The sequence below is a fragment of the Nothoprocta perdicaria genome, unplaced genomic scaffold (assembly GCF_003342845.1).
Source record: "Nothoprocta perdicaria isolate Ctin4 unplaced genomic scaffold, notPer1 scaffold_120, whole genome shotgun sequence".
NCBI classification, from domain to species: Eukaryota; Metazoa; Chordata; class Aves; order Tinamiformes; family Tinamidae; genus Nothoprocta; species Nothoprocta perdicaria.
The window spans coordinates 937,235-958,624 of record NW_020454317.1 but is presented as its reverse complement, the minus strand read 5'-3'; the positions used below and the strand labels follow the sequence as shown (position 1 = coordinate 958,624).

At 48.5% G+C, this 21,390-nt stretch overlaps 1 protein-coding gene across 4 annotated transcripts; it reads right to left on the bottom strand.

The window, feature by feature from the left end:
* Nucleotides 1–52: 52 nt before the first annotated feature.
* Nucleotides 53–21,301, bottom strand: ZNF384 (zinc finger protein 384). Of its 4 annotated transcripts, none has more exons than XM_026054307.1 (9): nt 20,781–20,871; nt 18,084–18,150; nt 17,691–17,931; nt 17,015–17,345; nt 12,132–12,209; nt 4,581–4,805; nt 2,891–2,969; nt 1,896–2,054; nt 53–1,748 (listed from the first exon to the last, which is right to left on the bottom strand). In XM_026054307.1, exons 2-9 carry the CDS (start codon nt 18,147–18,149, stop codon nt 1,464–1,466), a joined length of 1,464 nt encoding a protein of 487 aa, XP_025910092.1. In that variant the 5' UTR covers nt 18,150; nt 20,781–20,871; the 3' UTR covers nt 53–1,463. The 4 variants fall into 4 exon arrangements, with proteins under 4 accessions (XP_025910092.1, XP_025910094.1, XP_025910090.1 ...); XM_026054309.1 differs by lacking the exon at nt 12,132–12,209 and adding an exon at nt 3,780–3,962; XM_026054305.1 differs by lacking the exon at nt 12,132–12,209 and having other exon boundaries at nt 18,084–18,154; nt 20,781–21,301.
* Between the last annotated feature and the right edge of the window lie 89 nt (nt 21,302–21,390).

Genomic DNA, 21,390 nt, shown 5'->3' with positions numbered 1-21,390 from the left:
AAAAAAAAAAAGGAGGAGAATTGAAGGCGAAGAGAGAGGGAAAAACAAACAAAGATTGAAAATAAAAATTCGCCAGGATTATGCGTTTTATAAACACAGAGATAGAAACAGTTACAGCAAGGACAGAGCGGGCTGGGGTGGGGAATAGATATTTATATATATATATATATATAAATTCAAGGGGCCTTCAGTTTATTCTTGTTGGCTCCCCCTTCTCATTAGATTGGTCTCTCTGTGGGGATCTTCATCCCCTTCTCTCCACTGTCCACCTTCTGGGGATTCTCTCCCATGACCAGGGTCCAGAAGAGGCCACCACTGCCATGTGAGTCCAGCCCGTCTTGGCAAGAGGGAACCCGGGAGAGCGCTCCGATGGGAGGCGGGCAGGAGCAGCCAGCCCTTCCCTGCCTCCTGCTCACTCCTTGAAAAGACTGCTCTGCTCCTCCTCCTCCTTCCCTGTGGGAGCCTGGGGCAGCCCACYGTGCCACCCTGAGGATGGCGGCTCCGCCGTTCCGGGAAGGGCGYGGAGAGAAGGGCCGTGGTTATTTTGGCAGTCTCTTACCCTCCCTCCAGTCGCTTTTTGGTTTGTTGTTGATGCCTGCAGGCTCTTTTGAGGAAGGGAGAAGAAGGAGGGAGAAGAGGAGGAGCACGGTCTGCTAGCACATCATCCACAACGGGCCGGAAGAGCAATGAGCCAGACCCCACACTCGCACAGCGCCYCGGCCATCCCGCTCCTCAGGCAGCTGGGAGAGGGAGCAGCCGGCTCCGGCTCCTCTCTGTTGCTCTCGCAAGGGCAGGGATGGGAGTGCGGAGCTCGGAGCCCTCGGGCAGTTTAGGCACCTTCAGGTCCAGAGAAGCTCCTGCCGCCCCTGCCCCCGGCCGCCCCTTCCAGTGGGGAGGCGCGTTCTCCCATCTGGTCCTCGGGGCAGGGCCTCCTGCCCTCACAGGCAGGAGGGACAGGAATGGATATTTCTCTCTTAGACACTCAGGAAAYCCTCAACCGCCCCCACCCAGCTGTGAACCCTGCCACGTTCTTCTATGGCCTGTGGAAAACGTGTGTCCGAGCCCCTGCACATGCAAGGACCCTCTCTCCATCCCGTCCACCATGCGTGACTCATCAGGCACCCCCCTTCAGACACATCCTACAGCGAGAGAGAAGGCAAACCAGGGGCCTTTYCTTTGGGTTTGAAAGGAGGGGCTCTTGCATGAGGAAGTGATCCCAGCACGGGAAAGGGGCTCTTGCACAAGGAAGCATCCTCCTACCAGGCAGTCTGCTGCACAGAAGGAGCACCCCTTGACACAGGCTGTTCTTCAAGGGGCTGCCATGAACAGGGTTACACGGCCAGAAGAGGCTGTTGCAGGAGGAGAGGCCGGAGACTGCTGCACGAGGCGGGCCGCGGCACACGCAGTGCCCCCGGGCACAGGCTATGCACAAGAGGCTTTCTGCTCCCTGGGTCGAGGGCTCTCTAGGAGCTGGAGAGGTGCTCCACCTGGATGGCGCTGGTGCTGACAGTGAGGCAGATGTCCTTGTGATGCTCTGAAGTCTTGTAAGGAGTCAGGTCAAAGGAGCACTGGGGGGGAGGGTTGGGTTGGTTAGTGTCTCCAGAAGGGCCCCCTGCTGCCCCACCGCCCTGGGGCTGGAAGTGCTGCTGCTGCTGCTGCTGCTGCGAGGCCTGCGCTTGGGCCTGGACCACTTGCTGCTGCGGGTCGGGGATGTTGTGTTTCCGCATGTGCTTCATCAGGTACGTCTCCTGCAGCGGCAACAACAGCATGAGAGGAGGAGACCACTTTTATAAAAGCCAACAGGGGGTCGCGCAGCAGCCCGTGGGGCTGCTCCCTGGGGCCTGCAGGAGCTCCCTCCACTCGCGCTCCCGCAGCCCCGTGCTGCAGACACTCACCGAGGTGTAGGCCCGGCTGCAGATGGAGCAGGTATAGACCTTGGCGTGTTTCACCGTGTGYGTGGCCAGGTGCACCTCCAAGGAGGCAGCATCCGTGTACGCGCGGTGGCAGTTGTGGCACTTGAAAGGTTTGTCTTTGTTGTGCTGCCGTCTGTGGGACTGGGGTGATGGCAGCAGGGCACAGCAAAGAGAAAGCAAATGCAGGAAATTAATACTGCACTACTACTAAAGGTAGCGTTACCACCTCTCCTTCTCCTTCCAGAAGGCTCCAAGTTCCCCAGGCCCCAGCATGCTGRGTGATACACCTGGCTCCCAGTGCAGGACACAGAGCTCTCATCTCCAGCCAACATCATCCCCACAGATGCSGCTTTACCTTGGGCATACCAGATGCCAGAAGAGGGGAGTATCCCACAACCCCCATCTCAGTCTTCACCCAATTCCCAGTCTTTTTTTTTTTTTTTTCCTCCCCTCCTCTTCTGCCTCTCTCCACATTTACTCCCCACATCTGTCACTGCCCTTGAGAGCAGAATCTGTGCTAGGTGTTCGTGAGCATTTACAGCTCTTTGCTACTTGGCATGTCCTACAGTTGCCCAAGGTATGGGAATGGAGCACACCACCTCTACTTCCCTACTCCCTATTCTCACAGCGCCTCCTCTCAGTGTAAAACAATACATCAGATACTCCTGTTTTATTCCATGTTTCATGTTTAGAAAAAGACTTGTTCCAGCTGAGCCAGAAAACACAGAACAGAGCAGAGAGAGGGGAACCCAGCTTTACCAAGGTCCCTGTGCTTTCAGGTCAAGCTTGCAATTCTGCAGAACAGAACTCCTTTTATGACTTCTTGAGGTGATGGCTGCCACAAGAGCCATGATTCCCCCAATGCATCAACAGCTTTTCAGTGCCCTTTTGCTTTCCCTCCAGCTGCCCCAATCCCTCCCTCTTGACAGCCACGTTCGCCTCCCCCAGTGGCGAGGAGGGCAAGCCCGACGCCTTACCTGCAGGTTAGAAAGCTGGGTGAAAGCCTTTTCACACCCAGGGTGAGCACATTTGTAGGGCCGGTCCCCGGTGTGGATACTGTCAAGGAGGAAGAGCACAAACGGGAGGGAGTGAGCAGCCAGGCAGGAGAGACTGCCAGGGCCTGATGCTGTCACCAAAGTCTCACAGCCACTCAGGAGAGCAGGGTAGAGGGTCATGTTGCCTCCAGATGCTGTTCTAGCTGGACAAAGAGAGCTCTGTCTAGCCCCTGTGTCCAGCTAGGTGTTCAAGAAGATATGCGGTSAAGCAGAGTTCAGAGAATGAGAAGCAAGAGCTCAAGAGTATGTGACCAGCTCGGCACGTGGGCCACCTGAAAGGATGCTGGGAAGGGGTCCGGAGGCCAAGGCTCCATGCTCCCAGTTCAGGTGTCCCATATGACCGAGAGGAGAACCTTCTCCGCTTCCCACACTGCCTTGGAAACAGCTCAAACCACGCTCAAGCCACTTTCCCCTCACACTGTCAGGCTGCAATCACCTAGTGTGTGTCTGTCCCTGTCCCCCTGCAATGCCAGAAGCTTCCGCACACTCAGTCACAAAGCCCAACCCTCGTGGTGCCGGGCTGGGATCCCCTACGGCCAATGCCTCTCTCTCTGTCGCTCTCTCTCTCTGTGCCCCCCACGGTGCAAGACCAAGGATGCCCGGGGCCGGCGCGTGGCCACGTCTGCCCTGCCGCGGTCGGTGTCTCCTGCGCAGCCTCCGCTCCGTCCACTCCGGTGGGCCACCTCCGTGCGGGGGCGCAGCCGGCCGCGTTCCCCGCCCGCCCCCCGCATGCTTGGCGCGCGTGCTCCACAGGGGCATGCCGGCAGCGCGGGGGGCCAGGGCCGGGCCCCCAGCCTCCTCTGGCCCTTACCGTGTGTGCTGCTGCAGGTGGGAGAGCTGGCGGAAGGCCTTCTGGCAGTAGYGGCAGGTGTAGGGCTTGGCCCCCGAGTGGATGCGGAGGTGCTGGGCCAGGTAGGATGTGTTGGCGAAGCTCTTGGAGCAGTGAGGACACTTGTGGGGCTTGACAATCGCCGTGTGGAGCTTGGAGTGGATCCTGCCGAAGAGGAGGAGGAGCAGCAGCAGTTGGACACGACCGCCATCTGGCTAGTGCTGATGGAATGAGGGCACAAGGGGGGTGGGACAGCACCACGCTATCGGGCTGCGTGGAGGAACTCCAAAGTGCGTGGGGAGCGAGCGTGTTCGGTCTCAAACCGTGCTCCCCTTGCATTCAAGGGGCCCTGGTCAGTCTGCACCGGGGGAGGATCCAGAGAGAGGAACAATAGAGCTTGGACTGAGGGGCATTGGCCAACCTGTGTGCGGGAAGCCTATGGCTGGAACCGCAGAGGGCTGCAGGCCCGGACTGAGATGCGCGTCAGAACTACACTGGGGCGAGAGGGAACACTCCTTCTACGTCCACTCTTACCCTGACAAAACAAGTCCTACCTTCTCTCAGAAACACCACTTGGCTACAGACAAGCCCTAGAGCACAGCAGCGCCAACCTCTGTGCRCACCCAGCCCCTCGCAGCAAGCAGAGAGCCACGTGCAAGACACCACTACTGCCCATCCGTCGTGTACGAGAAGCGAGCGGCCTGCGGGAGGTGTCCCCAGCGGCCACCTGCGGCGGCGGCGGCCACGCGCGGCGCGGSGGGCCCGGCCTCCCGCGGCCCTTACCGTGTGTGCTGCTGCAGGTGGGAGAGCTGGCGGAAGGCCTTCTGGCAGTAGCTGCACGTGTAGGGCTTGGCCCCTGAGTGGATGCGAATGTGCTGGGCCAGGTAGGAGCTGTTGGCGAAGCTCTTGGAGCAGTGAGGACACTTGTGGGGCTTTGTCTCCGTGTGGGACTTGGAGTGGATCTGCATCTCCGACTTGGAGTAGAAGGTCAGCGAACACATCCGGCACCTGGGACCGGGGTGAGGGGAAGAGACAGTGTCACGGCAGGGGGGCGAGCCCCTACATGAAWCAGTTCTAACTGGAAGGGGTCTTCCATACTGAGTGGAGGAGGGACAGTTTCTTGCTATGCGGTTCTGGGGACGTTTCACCTGGGACACTGCGCTTAGCGGTGAGTACTCCAGTCCCAGAGGGGCAAACTTAATCTAGGAACTGGCAGAAGAGTCCAAACTACATCTTGCAGCAAGGTAAACAAGTAAGGCTTCCAGAAGAATTTAATTCTGGTCAATTTATTAGGCTTAGGAGGGAGASAGGGTAGCACTTCTGAGGATTTCCAACAGGAATCTGAGGGGGGCTGGAATAATAATTCCCAGACAAAAAAAAAAGAAAAAAAAAATCGCCTATGATTTATTTCATTCAAAAAAGCTGGAAAGCCTGGAAATCCCAGGTTCAAACTTTATAAAAGAAATGAATTCCATGCCTTGCAAAGTCTGCAAAAGCAGTTATGACCAAAGCCACTTAACTCTGCTCCCACTTCTGGGGAAGATACTTCCGTAGTTGGAAGAAACAATGCCAATAACGAGAACAGTGCTGTTTCCCTAGGTGGTCCCACAAAAACTCCCACTTTGCAACTCAAATGTGGTGTTTCACTGGCGTCACGGACTTTCTTCATTGCCACCTTGCTCGTGCGGTACGTGCCACCTTGTCTAGGAGTTAGGACCCATCTGTTCCCATGGGGGCACACAGACTCTTTGAAGAGAAAGATGGAGTTGAGATTTATGTGCTGTGGATGCTGCTGTTAAAAACTACTGCCCCATCACAACACTAGGCTGTTAGGAGAAGCTTGCATTGATATACAGTTAAAGACAGTAAAATATTGTGTGGTTGATAAGGTGATGGAGAGATAGAAGCTGCATCCAAGCTAGACTTCTTTCTTTTTCCAYCACATTTCTAAATTTCTAAATGTGTGCCAACTGTGGAGCAGAGTTAAGGTCTCTCTGAACTTAGCTTTTAATTTGCAGACTTGAGTAAAAAAGACAAAATGACACCTGCAYTTGGAACTTCCAGGTCATGTCAGAGGGAAAAAATGCCAAGCAGAAGAGGTCTGGCAAACCTGACTTCAACCTTCACAACGGGGTATTATGTTTTTGTCTGGGAATTTCCTAAAGGTTTGCAGGTGTTTAAATATTGCTCAGTGACAAGAGACCCTGCAGATGCTACAAGAAACAGAGTGAAGCCTGATCTTCCCTGCATTCATCTGTTTGTTCTCCTTCCAGAAGGAGATCTTCTCTGCACCTACAACTGTACTATTCATGTTGGAGTCAGAAACCTTTATGAAATGTGCAGTCTGGTCAGTGTGTGCAATGTAGGTAATATTTACCCAGCACCTACCTTAACTTCCACAGGCCCTCCCAAGCCACAGCTTGATTTCCAAGCCACCTAAGCCATGCCTCCCTATTGAGCACACTCTTGCACACCTGCCATAACATTTTTTTCCTCTGTCACTGTTGCTTTACATTAATTAACATCTCCTAACAGTTGTTTTCACTTTTCCTACCTTCATCTTTCTCATATTCCACTTTTACTGCAAACCCTAATACGATGCCCAAATTAAAATGCATTTATACATTACACACATTGCCAAACGCATCTCTTTCTAGAGCATATTCTTACATAACCTCCCTCACAAAAACACAAACCAGTACTTCTTGGAATCAAACAGAAATAATTTGGCCTGTTTATCCCTAGGTCTGTTAAAGATTTGAGGAGTTAAAATGAACATCAGAGCCATATTTAAAAAAAAAAAAAAAGGAGCTTTGGTTTATAAACCAAAGTATCTCCAAACATTTGTTCAGTATGAAACAAACTTTCTGAATCTTCTGAAGCTAAATTTGGTCGCATATCTACATTGGAGTTACCAAGTCATACCTACAGGATGAGGATTGTATCCTTGAAAGCAGTGAAGCTAGAAACAACTTCCAGTTGAACACTAAATTGAAAAATACCTCCGAGTTACCAAGTCCAATTCTTCCCTTTTGCAAGCAATTGTGTCGTAATTCCAAGCATGAATTTATCAAGCTCCATTTCACAGGGTATTTCTTTCTGGTACTCTCAATTCAAGTCCAGAATCTCACTCCCTGATGAGAACTTGTTCAACTGAAAAATAAGCTCCCAATGCGATGTTGTGCTCATATTGCTAAGAGAAGCAAAAGGGGAAGAGCAGGTCTCATCTTTGTAAGCACCAAGAGTATGACTGCTGGGTTCTGCAGTAGTATGCTTAATTCTGCAGCCTGTGTAATCAACAATTATTTGAAAAACTCAGGCTACACCAGACAAAGAGTAATGTCATGAGAGGAAACTGTCTCATAGTAGAGATTCACTGAGCCCSATCTATGCAGGTTTGGAGAAAAGGTTTAAAGATTTTTATGGTCAATACTCAAAAAAATCCATGTAGGGAGAAAAAAAATCCAGTTACTAGTGGAATGTTTAATATAACAAAGAAAGGGATAATCATACAATAGCTAGCACTACAGGTTAGAAAAATCCAAGAAGAAATAAGATCTTTCTAACCACAAAAACATGACATCCTTGGAACTACAAGCTCAGGCAATGGAAATGTCTTAATGATTATGCACCAACAGCTGCCTTTCTCAGGGGAAACATTCATGTAAGTTCTGCGCAAATTCAAATGTGGTGCTGGACAATAATCTCCTCTGTGTGGTACATAAGACTGTGTATTTTAAAGTCTACACTGTTTTAAAAATCAGGACCCTTACTATGCCATAAAGCCACCTACTTGACTGTCCACTGTTTCTGTGCACCTTTCCCTCTAGTTACTGCTCTGTCAGGTGTCTATCTTCAGAAATTCTCTAGAATAAATTTTAATAAAGATGGAAGGTGCTTTCAAATTTTTCCAATAAACTTATAAAGAAGATATTTTATAATATCCCTAGCACCTGATTATATAAAACATAAATATTTTTATATATAAATTTATATTTGAGTATAAATAGAATATAAACCTTATCATACAAGGGGAAAATACACAAAAAGGTTTGAATTTAGCAGCAGTAGACATTGTGTTCTGTTTTTCAAACACAAGATTAAAAAGGAAAGGTTTTCAACAACTCATTTTCCAATAATCCAATTATCACCAAAGCTGAGAGGGCGGGAATATTATGTAGACMTTTATGAGCTGTATCGGGGGGAAAAGTAAATCAAGGCCTGGAATACAGCAGAAGGCTGTACTTATATTACATGGCATCAGGTGTTTCCAAAGGAAGAAATGCTCTCTTTTATGACATTCTGTGTAACTTCCCTTCATGTTTTGCCCCAGATAATATCAAATATTAAAGGGGAAGATGTAATTGGCAATGTAGGCAAACATGGATTCAAAATAATGTTAGGTCCATATGGATAACAGGATTACAACAGGATTACCATATTTGATAGTTCAGTGGTGGTTTTCAGTATTTGATTTCAGTGAAGTTCTCCTTTCTGGAGAAGGGAAAAGCCAAAATTGCTGCTTGCTAAGCAAGAACATAAGGATGCATGAAATAGTCTGGGGGTTTGTTTGTTTTTAATTAATGACTATTTAAAGTCTTTTCTCCTCAAGTTTCAAAGCACTTCACATTGTGCCTTTCAACTAYGGTTGCTTCCACCATATCCTCTCCGAGAGCAAGGAACAGACGTGCCTGCTCTTCCCATCACTGCAGGATCCAGCTTCCTGCGCCTGCTTGCCACACCACTCCATGCACACTCCGTGTGCTTGTTACAGCACTGGAAATTTAGACACCCTAGGAGAACGCATTTCTTATTAATGCAAAGGTGTATTTCTCCATATAAATAGTTCATTTAGTACCCAGCCATTTGCCAAAGATTAAAAGTAATGCCTTCCAATATTTATCACTCTTTCTTTTAACAGAGATTCTACAGAAGTTAGATGTTGAGATAATGTTCATGTTGCACAGAAATACCCTCAAAACTGTGACGTGCCAGTAAAAGCTGGATGCACAATTTAATTCTGCTCCCATATGAAAGTCATCATGATGACTCATAAATGAAATTATGCCTATAGCAACTGGAATATTCTGTGGTACATAGTGCCAGATTTGTTTCACCATTCATGGGATGTTCTGCTTCATCCACTGGATGCTGTTATGAGATACTATATGAGTATGAATATATTCAGACTATATGAATATATTCAGCAGGTATATGAATACCTGCTGAAAGAGCTTTTCACAGTAAAATTTGCCTAACTGATGCACATCRTTTTTCAATCCATTGCTTAATTAATTGGTATCATAGTTGTGAAAACTCTGTACACTTTCACATTGCTTTGAGAATTCAAATCCCTAATATCTGTCGAGCTTGGTCTTAGATGTAAATTAAGTCCTTCTGTTGGACTACAAAAACATTATACCAAAGCTTAAGAAAAAAAGAAAAAAGAAAAAAGAAAAGGCAGGTCTGGGAAGTCTGAAGTTAAACTAGGGAATAAGAGTTAAGTTTAGGCTGTCAAAGTCAGCGGTTCAATTAGCAAGGAGCATTTGTTGCTTTTGTAGTGCACAATTAATGAAACACCTACTACTAACATGGCACAGTTCTGGTGAATGCCCATTTAGCCCCTTTGCCCAATCTTCTAAAGCTGAAACTAAACACTTCCTTGCTAATATTTTTTTAGAGGCAAGGGAAAGGAGATTGAGTAGGCATTTAATATACAGGTCTAGAAAACTCAAATAAGACCTAAATAAAGYCAGAAAATATAAAAATGCCAAACAAGGGCATTTTATCACTGTACCTCTGGCTTCTTCACCCAGCATCACCAATGCATATTCAAAAGCTAACATCATTGTTGCATTTACCGATTTAAAATGGTACAAAAACTGTACCAGCTACACTCAGAGGCCCCAATCAACACACTTCCAGTCCTTCATTGACTTGGTAGCTTCATACAGCCACGGCAACAACATGCACCACCTTCCTGGCAAGGCAGCGAGATTTTTAAATGCCCTCCCCACGTATCACTTACCCAGTTCTTAGATTTCTGAGGACATTACGGATTTTACATTTTCTCCAAACCATCTTTTAGCAGCACCAAGCCCAGATCTTTGGGGTATTTCAGCGTGCTTCACCTCTCATTTCAAGCACGCCAACACTTTGCACCTAACAACTGCCTTTACCTCCTCCTGYCACAGCCTCGCACTGGGAGCTTACGTGATATCATTTCATTCCTAAAAATCTTTTTCATAGTCTTTGCTTTCTAGGATACTGCTTCCCCACCCTATATTCCCTATTTTTAGATCACAGACGTTGAGTGGAAGCCAACAGGGTGCTTCTTTCCAGGCCCAAAAGATTTTGTTTGCTTTACAATATGTGTTCAAGCATCTAAGCCTCAATCACCGAGTGTGCTGGAGAAGCAATACAGTATTATCCAGTACACTAAACTTTCCTTTTGGCGACATTTAAACACATCTTGCTCAAATAACCCCAGTTTAACAACCACTTACATCTCCCCTGTTATTTTCAGGTATCCGGCAGTATTGGTTCCACCTGTAAATTGTCAGCCATAATTTGATGTTGACCTCGAGATCAATAACGGACCTAGGACCTTGTCTACTAACTTCTGAAATCAGCGACCATTAGGACTAAAGATCAGCAAAACAATAAAATACAGTGTTTCTCAGTACCGTAATAAGATGCAAAAGCTAAAATCAAAAGAATAAGAAACTCCACGAGAAAGCACCAACAAATTTGGGAACGGCAGAATCCAYGTCATCTGCGGCATCACTGCTCGGCTTCACAATGCAAGCACATTCGGGTACATCCTCATTTAGTGTTTCAGCTCAACTACACCCTTACTTTATCACAGATAGCTGCCTAAAAAACAAGTGTTCAGCTCCTCATCTCCTCGTTCTGCAACAGCCTCAAGCCTTGTCGACCAGACGACCAAACTCATGAGCAGAATGTGGCATCCCTCACTGAGCAGCAGTGATAAGTAAGGGGTAAACACTCACCCATCCCCACAATATCCCCTTCCATCACTGCCTCCCTCCCTTAGCAAAAATAAGGATCAGATGAGGAGCAGCTATTTAAGACTTTACCACTAATTCTGCCTGGCCAGTCTCCTATCATGGACCACTTCCCTCTGACCCCCCAAGGCCAATTTACACCACATGCATTCAAGATGCAGCTCCTGCACATTCCTGTTCTGCAGCTCTCAGTCAGCGACTCTGCAAAGCAAAACTGGGCCTCTCTGTGTAACTGAGAGGAACAGGAATATTCAGAGATACTTGCGAGAAGGTTAAGGTTTGGGCACATCCGAGCTACCGAACATTAGTTATTTCACAATAATTACCTGTGGTTACTTCTAGCCCGCAAGAAATGCCCATGTGCTGAAGGCTAGAGCTAAATATTGGAGTATGTTCCACAGGAGGCTTATCCACAGGTCTGAACATGTGGCTGGAGGACACCACAGCAAACCTGTGGCAGAGGCAAAGGAGCCTCTAATTCCTCAAACGAGCGGTAAGCGGCCTTTGCCAAATTGTCCTTCCCCTTTATGCAAGCCCCATGCACATAGATACATATATACATACACACACACACACACTCACACACATACACACAAATATATATTTTAAGCACTCTTTGCTTTCCAAGCAAACAAGCAGTAGCCTGGCAGGCAAGAGTGTCTGGTCATTGTACACACAATACCTGTAATCACATAATAAAGGATAATATCAAAATGCACTGACTCAATAGGGCCAAATCAAAGCTGTGGTCAAGTCAGTAGTTCTGTGACAGAATGGTATCAAAGTTTTCTCTCCTCAGTTGAAACACAGTAACTGCCCCCCTGCACAGATTCATTCCACTGACATGCAAAGTAAAATGTGCAAATATTACAACTCCCAAGTGTAGCGTGTTCACTGTTAAACCGTTTACCTCTGTTCTATACATTCAGGGTGTCTGTGTGTATGCAGGCACAAACACAGAGTTACCCCATTTCAACAGGAGAGAGAACTGGCCATCGCACAAGTTCCCACCTCACTACGTCCCGAAGCATGTGGTCAGTCTTAACTCTGACATTTTCTAACTTCAAGCACAGCCCTCGTGTACAAAGCGAAGCTTTTGTGTCCGCCCTCCGGGGGGACACAGGGATGCGCGTAGGCGCCTGCCCTCCTTCGGGTTGGGAAATAATTAGCCAATTTCAAACGGATCCAATTAAGGCGTTAAAGATTTTAAAGATAAAGTCACTGCAAGTCTCATAAAATATGCAACTGGGGAAAGAAGAGAGACCCTATTAGAGCCCCCTGCTGAGGGAAAGGCTAATAAGCTCACCCTTGATTAGACATCAGAGAATCCACACAGGAGAGAGCCGCTGGAAACCAGGCTTCATTAGTTCCGCTGCTCACGGAACTACTTGTTAAAAAAAGCAAACAGAAATTCCAACATGTGGCATCATACTGACACCCATATTGGTCATCAGCAATCTTAAGTTGCACTGCACAAGCCTCTGCCACTGCAGCTAAGAGCATAAACGACGGCCACGGGAATGGGTCATCTCTTTCAGCATGGCATGAGAGGGGGATGAGGCTCTTTGCCRGAGGAGGTCACGTATTTGTGCTCATTGCAGATATGGAAAAACTGCAGAATGTGGCTTTAATTCTTCTAGGCTTTGGAGGGAATGTGGTCCAACTTTCTGCCTGATGCTTCCAAACTTAATCTCCACTTCGCTCCTACCCTTCCAGTCTGCTATAACCCCCTGTCTCAAGCCCCATCTCCTTTGCCCACTCCCAACCTCTTTGCCCATGCACTCCATCCTCCCTGGCCTCCTCTTCAGTGACTCTGTCCCATTTCCTTCTTCCAAATCTTCAACATTTCTTTCCTCTACCTGTGTTTGGCTGCCCACCGCCCATGACCTTGTTTGCACCTCTTCTGCTACTCRCACACACCGTCTCATTTTCCAGCCTCTTTGCACATCTCTCTTCTTCCCCCTCCCCTCAGGCCCAGCCCTTCCATYGAGCATTTCTCTGCCATATTTCCCCTTGAAAACGGGCTCCCCATTGCATCCTCTGCTGCGTTCCCTAGTCTCCTCACACAAACATTCCTAGTCTTTTCCCTCTCCTCTCTACCTAAACTTCCAGTCTTCCTAGACACCATCAGCTCCAATCCCTACCCATATCCCATGCATGCCCCCATTGCCTTTTAGCTGAGCAGTGTCTTCATCACCCTGCCCGGGAAGGAGGGAGGCGGCAGTGGTCAAGAGYGGGCAGAGAAACCCCTTCCGAAGCCCAAGGGCAGTAGCTGTGACTGCAGGACAGGCGAGTTGGGTCCTTCAGGCCKGCCTGGCAGACGCTGCAGGGAGAGCGCACGCAGCCCGCTCCGTACGGAAACTCCGAGTGGGTGCCGGGAATTTAGTTRTTCTGGGGACACGGACAATCTGGCCAGCGCCTGGAGCCATGTAAGCCTCAAGTAACACAAAAGAGGAAATAATCTTCATGTATTTCAACGACTGAACTAAAAACCATCTCCGAGCATGCTTAGCAGCTTTGCAAASCTAACAACTTAGCCAATTTGGGCCAGACTTCCAGAGATACATGTAGCTTCCAAGAGCAGGCTCACCAGATTTCAAATCTATTCTAAACCACTGGAAGTTCAATAAGCAGCAATGCTAAATCCCACACAAGGCAGAAAAAGGCTCAGAATGAGAAGAATCTGAGAACATGCCTACCYGTTCTACCACTGGCTCCTCCTGCCTCCCTAATTTCCTGATTAAGAGGGTCTGCACCAGCTTCTTCTTTTCCTAAAGCTCAGCTCTGCTTATTGCCAAGCCAGCTGGTTTTGCTGCCCATTTTTTCCCCTAGATTCTCCTCAGAAGCTTCCTATCCCCCCACTAGCAGCTGAAGTCGCCCAAACCAAAATCCTCTTCTATTTCCACCACCCTGTGAACCCAGAGCTGGACATGGTGAACGGAGAGCTCATTGGTCACAGGATGATCAAGGCCCTTCTCGATCYAACCACTTTTCTGTTTGTGCCCTGGGTTCAAAAGGGCAGCTTGCAAAACCATTCCAGACAACGACCTGGTAGTCAAAGTTTCATACTGGGAACCCAAAAATACCTGCACCAAAAAATACCTGCAAAAAAGCTCTTCTAAAACATCAACCCATTTGGAGAACTGTTTGCCAAAAGAGCTTATCTGGCCTCCTCCTGAACCTGAGCCACCTCCTCAGCCCTGCCAGCTGACTGTCACCCCACAAACTCCAAGAAGCACAGGCAGACACCAAGGCCACTGTCTCCGGGATCTCGGCTATTTCTCCCTTCCAGAGCATCCTTTAAAGATCTGTGAGAAGCTGCTCACACTTGACACTGCCAACCTATTACTAGAAACACCATTTATTTTTCACAGAAAAAGTGAATTCTACAAAGATGTCAGGGGAGATTAAACACCTGACATTGAGTCCAGACAAGACTAAAATGATACTACCCAGGAGTAAAATGGGSGAAAAAAATCATTTTCCTAATGAGGAGAATGCTTCACAGAACYGGCTTAGGAGCTGTCTCCTGTAGGAGCAAGCATTCATCAAAGAGCACAAAGCAAAGGGCCGGGTCTCTGCGACACCAATTCTAAAGCTAGATGGCCAAGATCTGCAAGCTACGTCATCGTCCGCAAAAGCCTCACACCTTTTCTTCCAAAGAAGAATCTAGCCACGCAGATTCTCACATCACTGACAGAGGCTACAAGTTCCCTTCTAGAGCTGATACAACAGCAGGAGCTGCGCTATTCCACAGCTGGAATCTCCTCATGCAGTGGCTTGATCTGCAATACGGATGTCTCCTTTGTAATGCAGTCCCTCCGGAGCTCTCTGCCTGCACTGCTGCCCTTGCAAGGCCTTGCTCTGTTTCACCAGCAGTGGGAAATACTTGCCCAGGCACTTGAAAAAAAAAAAAGCTCACAGAGCCAAAAGAGAAGCATAAAAACAAACAATAATTCAGTTTGACAAAAGGCATTAGAAATTAACTACAAAAAAAAAAAGCACCATCAAGATGACCAACAGAGTCCAACTCTCTCCAGGCATCTAACTAGATTGTCCTCWGTGTTTCACCACCAGAATCAGTGAAATTACACAAACATATATACCACATGCAACTCCTTCCCCAGCCTGAGAAATGGGCAAAAGAAGAATCTCATTCCATAGTCCTAATTTAGCTCAGATATATCTGCATACTGTAGTAAGCGGAATTACCTAGATCACCATTTCCTTTGAGAAAACAGAAAGAGCCCAGGAATTCTTGATTTGTGAGTCTATTCATTATGGGGAAACAATTTTACAAAGGCCATCTCTCCCCCAGCTCCAAGAGGAGAGAGCATTTCCTTTCATTTGCAACAATTATTTTTAGTTCTGAATGTGCACGTGGAAAGCACCAGCCAAAGAGGAGGCACCTGCCGAAGAAGGCAGAGGTGCAGCTTGGAGATCCGCACTGAATCCCAGCTTAGCTGTCTCCACCCTAACGCTGCTCGCAGGGAGGTCTGCCTGGGACAGGGACAGGTGGCAGAGGTAACGCACACGAGCACAGGAAACCTTCCTGATTACATGTTCCTACATATAAACCCACGGGTTGTCCTTTTTTGCCAAGGCCTTTTCATGAGCTGTTACACAGACTATTGGTGTTCATGAAGTTTCTGCTGAGTCACTCCACCTGGTCATGGGTATTTTTTTTTCCAAATTTGCAAGTAAACAAGGAGCTATAATTAAAGCCTTGGTTCAGCTTTAATTCTAGCGTTCACTGCCAATTGTGTCCCCTGTAAATACATATTTAACAACCTAATTAGCAACCCAGACTGTAAGCAGCTTGAGTAGTGTGGAATTGTGGCTAGAGCCCAAAATAAATGGTGGGATTACACATAGCAAGCTACCTAACACTCCCACCGCTCTTCACCATACGCTGATTATATTTTCAAAGTGGAAAAACTGGGACACTGGGAAGGGAATAAAAAGGCTGATCCAAGGTCTGGCTTTGTACTCATTTAACTGTATTGACTTAAAAATGTAAACATTTTTGAAATGCTAGAGTTAAAAATAATATAGCCCTTGTAAYGGATGCACTGATTCTATACAACTGCCTCCATATTGTTAGGATTTCATCCCAAAAACATAACTAAAGCTGAAGGAAGTGGGGAAAAAAAAGGAAAAGAAATCTACAGAAACCTAGGATGGCAAAAGGGAAACTTCAGGAAGGACAATGGGCACAGACAGTAGGGAAGAGAGAAGAACTGGGGACAAAAGCCTGTTTCTGTTTCACCCTACCTATGTGCAAAGGGCAGATGAGAGAAACCTGTCTCTCGCTGTGCCACTCCTTCGCCTCCTCTCGATCTTAATTATCCCTCGGAAACACAYATCCCTAAATCACCCATACGCGCTCCCACTTCCCAAGCAACACGGTCCATGACATTTCCTTCCTCACACCTCCTCTGCTCTGCCCAGTTCCCACCTTTTCAACACACCCATGCTCATTACCCTCCAGTACTTCTCCTTAATTAACTTTTCCACTTGCTACAACTCGCTTTTGAACTCAGGCCACATCCCTCCAAGGTCAGAAAGCCAACCTCAGGGCTCAGAACTCTTCCCCCTCTTATCTGATACCCTAAAGGCTCAGAAACTCTCTTGTACCTAATTCAGAAATACAGTTTTTTGTTTCTGTTTTGTGGGGAATGCTGAAACAGAATGAGAGCGCATGGGGCAATGCAGCCTGGAGCAGACGCAGCAGCACGCTCCGCTCGCTGCTCCGTGCCGYGTACTGCAGCCTGGAGCCCTCCCTCAAGGGCAGCCAGGCACGGGAGGGGGCCCAGCTACGGCTCAAGTGCTCCGGATACACGAGGCAGAACTGCAACGTGCAGTACAACAGCCACAGCACCTGGCTGCGATAGCGGGGTTAGGGCTCAGCCCCCGTTACATCTTGGCCATTAACGGACCTAGTAACATTAGTATCTGTGTGTTTAGGAAATCAAGGTTGTCCACTCATTTTGGGACAACCCTCAGGCTTGCAAACATTCCCAGTTAGAGAAAAAAAAATGCACTCTTTGTGCAGCTGAAAGCATCTACACTCGGGGAGTCTGCAGGGAAGAGGCACAGATCTCTCCTTCTCCACATACCCCTCTGAAGGGTGGACTATACCCCCAACCCCATGCAACGTTACAGCCATGGTTGAACCCTGCTCCCCACCTGTATGTCTTGCCATCCTTGTGCTGGTCCTCATCATCCTCGTTTGACAGCACAAAGGGGTCGCTCATCTCAGGCAGCCCCGATTCCTGCAATCGTTTCTTCTTGCGGCCCCGGGGCGGTTTGGGGGCAACTCCCCCACCCCCGCCACCCCCACCACCTTCAGGGAGGGTGGCTGTCCCTTTCTTGGACAGGTCAGGCACCACCTGAAGGGCTGCCTGGGAGCCGGGGGGTAGCGCAGACACAATCATGGGGGCTGAGATGGGAAAGGTTTGGGCAGAGGAGGCTGTGGTCACCAGGGAACCTGATGGGGAGGTTATCACCAGACCAGGACCTGCAAACAGAGAAGGAGGGAAGAAGTCAGGTGTTTCGTCTCTCGTTATTCCCAACTTCCCCAGCTCACAGAGACAAGCTTTATACAATCTACATTTGAGCACAAGCTGAACAGAGCAGCTTGCCCATCCCCAGAACATCCCCAGGATCCACTGCTGGAAGTCAACATCCAAGCGCCAAGACTGTCCACAGATTCACAGGGGGCCTAGGGCCAAGCCAGCCCACGCCATCAATAAGGCTAGGATTAWTTTTGTGTCCCTCCTTCTTCAGGGCTCCCCATCTCCACATCCTCCTCCCATTCTTGAGCCTCCTCCACATTGTCCCAGGAGTCTTTGGAGCCTCTTACCTGCTGTCATGAGCCCAGCAGACTGCACTGGTACCACAGTGATGTTCTGAGTCACAGGGGCTTGGCTGTGCGGCGTCAGCTGCTCCGGCTTGGTGTCCGAGTCCATGGAGATACCAGCGGGCAGCGCCACGGAGGTGGGCACCGTGAGCAAGGCGGGGTAGTGCGGAGGAGCCAGGCTGCAGCCCTTCTCGGTGGGCAGGAGCTGCTCCTTCATCTTGTTGATGAACATGGTGTTCTCGATCTACACGGGCGGGAAGAAGGGCTTTCAGACACCGCCAGGCAGCTCCTCCCCAGCGGGTGGCTGAGCGGGAGATGTCACAGAGACACTCATGGCACATGAACTTCTAACGGGAAGCAAGGCCAGCGTAGTAGGTTGGAAGACAAAGATCTTACCTGTCCCGAGACGGTGGGCACCGCTGGCCAGAAGTACGGGGAGGAGTTGAAATGAGATTCTTCCATCCTAGCTGGGCGCAGGGGGGAAGAGGAAGGGGGTGGGAAGAGGAATGGAGGAGAACGAAGAYAGACAGACACACATACACGAAAGGAACATTAAACCCAAAGAGACTCCAACAGGGAACTGGCTCAGTCTAATGCTGTGACAGTTCCTTAATCTCCCCTTCCTTACTTGAGCAACTTCTCCCCACTTTCAAACTATCTGCTCAAATCTTGTTATTTTTAAGGGGAAGGGGTAATCTTAGCCATTCCCACAGGCTCAGGTCCCTCTCAAACACCTCTTGCCCACACTCCTCCATGCAAAAGTTCACTGCCCCAAGACACCTCCAGAATTTCTACCCATGTGCAGATACATTGAAGAAGTCTGTGCATCAGCAGCCAGGCAAATACAGCTGGAGACCACTTGTCCCTGTCGCGGACAGTCTGACCCCAGGAGCAGCAGGGATTTTGGACCCTGCCTGCCCCTCCACCCCAGCTCAAAGCTAAGGACCCAGACACAGCAAGGGGRCATTAGCATCATGTTACACAGGAAGAGAGACAGGCAGGAAGAGGGAAACGGACTTGGCCAAGATAACAGACAGCAGCCACAGCAGACCAAGAAGTAAAACAGAAGGCTCCTAACTTCCTGTTGCCCCTTGCTCTAACCACTTGAGCCCCCTCCATGSGGAGAAGAGAAATGGAAATTCCACCCAAGATTCCTGACAGACAAGATTCTCTTCACTCTCATCCAACAAAACTGTACTATGGGAACACAACCTGACTATCCGGCCTCTGAGCTACCCTATTCCCAAGTGACATCCAGTCATGACCACGTATTATCCATTTCATCTCTGTCTCTGGCATGAGGTTTTGGAGGAATCTGTCCCCAGGCGGGTGCCCACTGTCTCTTCTCAACTCTCTGTGCAGCCAAAGGGCTCACGAGACTCCAAAAGTCAGTTCTCTGAAGACAGAAGCTTAATCTCTTCGAGAGCATCCAACTGAAGAGGAAACCTTAGGTACTACTCTCGCCACCTGACCCTTCTGTTCCTTTGCACTCTGTTAGTTGACAAATCTGCAACACTTGCACAAAGGCCGGTCACTAACTACAGAAATTTACAAAACAGTATTTTCTAAAGCAGGAGATGTGTCTATCCCTGAAAAAAAAATGGCAAAATTGACATAAAAAATATCCAGAGAACATTATGACTGGCAGAGCAGCTACTGGAGTTCAAGCACTACAGGTTTCCCCAGGCACCTCTCTGCAAATTGTCCCACTTCTGTTATCACAGGGCAGTAGCCTAATTAACACACAAACATTGCTTCTGAAGGGCTTCATTCATCAGATAAACAGTGGAACATGCCCTGAACAGCACAAAATACTTCCTTTCCAAAAGTATTTTGGAACAGAATAAACGCCCGTGAAACTATTGCATGTKTGCCTAAATGGGAAGATAATTTTCCTCTATGCACAGAGGCAGTATTTAAATGAAGCAAATTACCTGTTAATTTTATTTTTATGAATTGCTTACGGAACAGCAAAGCTAAGTGTTCCTGCCTCGCTCAAACCAGCCATCACCRTGCTCAAGGATGAATTCTTTCCTTGCTCCAGCAGCACGAGCTCAGGCTGCCAGCTGAACACCCGAGTACTCCGCACTGACACCGCTGTGATTCAGTCGGAATCAGATGGGCCAAGAATCTCACCTTCCTGCCTTTGCTCCCTTCACTGCACCAAATTAATTCTACACGTTGCCTACAGCAAGGTCCTGTATAGGTAACGCTTCTAATTGCAGGGCTTGTTCTTCCATGGGATGGACGTAAATGAAGAGATAAGACATTCCTGGACAGTTAGGCAGCTTCTAAACCCAAAGTTTTTTCCTTGGAATGTCAAGGTACTTCTTCTTGATGTTCTTATGGCTTTTTTTTTCTTTTTAGTAAGTAAAGACAAATTTCCTCAGCTTCCACATTAATAAACACCAGTGAAATTAATTCTGTAAAAACATGTCTCTCATAATAATCATTTAACGCGTATTAAAAAAGCCACAAAAACTAATTTTCCCTGACTCCCTTGGATTGAATGGTAAACCTTGGGAATTAAACAGAAAGATGACAGTTTAAATAAAAATCTCACAACAATGCTCTAACTTAAAGAGTACAAGATATAAAAGGCAAACCTACTTTCAGATTCTAAAAGGCAAACCAGCATAGAGCAGGGCACCATTTTCTTCCTGTCTCCATCTAGTTTTCCAGCAGAAACTTGGCAGGCACCTAACCTTGGTTTGCTGTTTACAGACCGTGTATGTTCAGAAAGCCTTGCACTGATTCCCAGAAACCGGGCACCCCATCCTCATTAAGCCCCCCTAGAATCCATTTCCCCATCCAAAAGGCAGATATCGGGCCTCAACAATCAGCKTGAAAGACTGAAGTGGAACAGAGTTAAAAGAACGGGGAGGGAGAAGAGAAACGGTTTAAGAACTGAAGCTTTCATGCAACCTCATGAAACGCCAAACTTCCAAAGGGAGAAGACACAGGTCAGATTCCTCCACCAAGCCACGGCCTCAGCACCCAGAGCGCCCCCGCCCTTCGCCCTTCCAGTCGCAGGGAAATCGGGAAGCATGCACCCCTGGTCACGGCCCCGACCGTGGCTCGGCTCACACTTACTTTACCAGAACTCTGCACGCAACCTTTCCAATCGCTCTACAACTATCACACACGGGCTGGAGCTTCAACCCCGGGAACAGCACGTTCCCACTGCAGAGCCTTCATCATCCCGGCTTCCGCACACAGGCCGGAGATGGGACCTTCTTCCCATTCACCCGTCTAGTATCAGATAGATGTCACCGAACCCTCCTGATATAAACCAGAAACACCTTCTATGTACACACCGCAAAGTTACRGGCACCAAATAAACCCCCGGGGGACCCAGGGAGCTCTCGGGGGACAGGGAATCTCAAGCTGGGCTCTCAGAGCACTTCACAGAATCACATATTTAACGCGCGGGACTTACACTTCTTTGCGGGTCATCACTTTAACCATAAACACACAGAGAAAAGCACACGCAAGTACACGCTGAGGCAGAGGCTGTGTTTCTGGAAGGCACAATTGAAGTTGGATACGCAGGTATTTAAAGATCGACTTTTAAGACGCTTCCCTTATTTTCCACGTAGCCAGGCTACACACTCCGTGCACCAAGGGTTTTCCCGGCTGCCAAAGGGCCCCGAGCGCGGCGCCGGGGCACGGCCGGGGCGGCCGCTCCGCGGCGGCCGGGCGC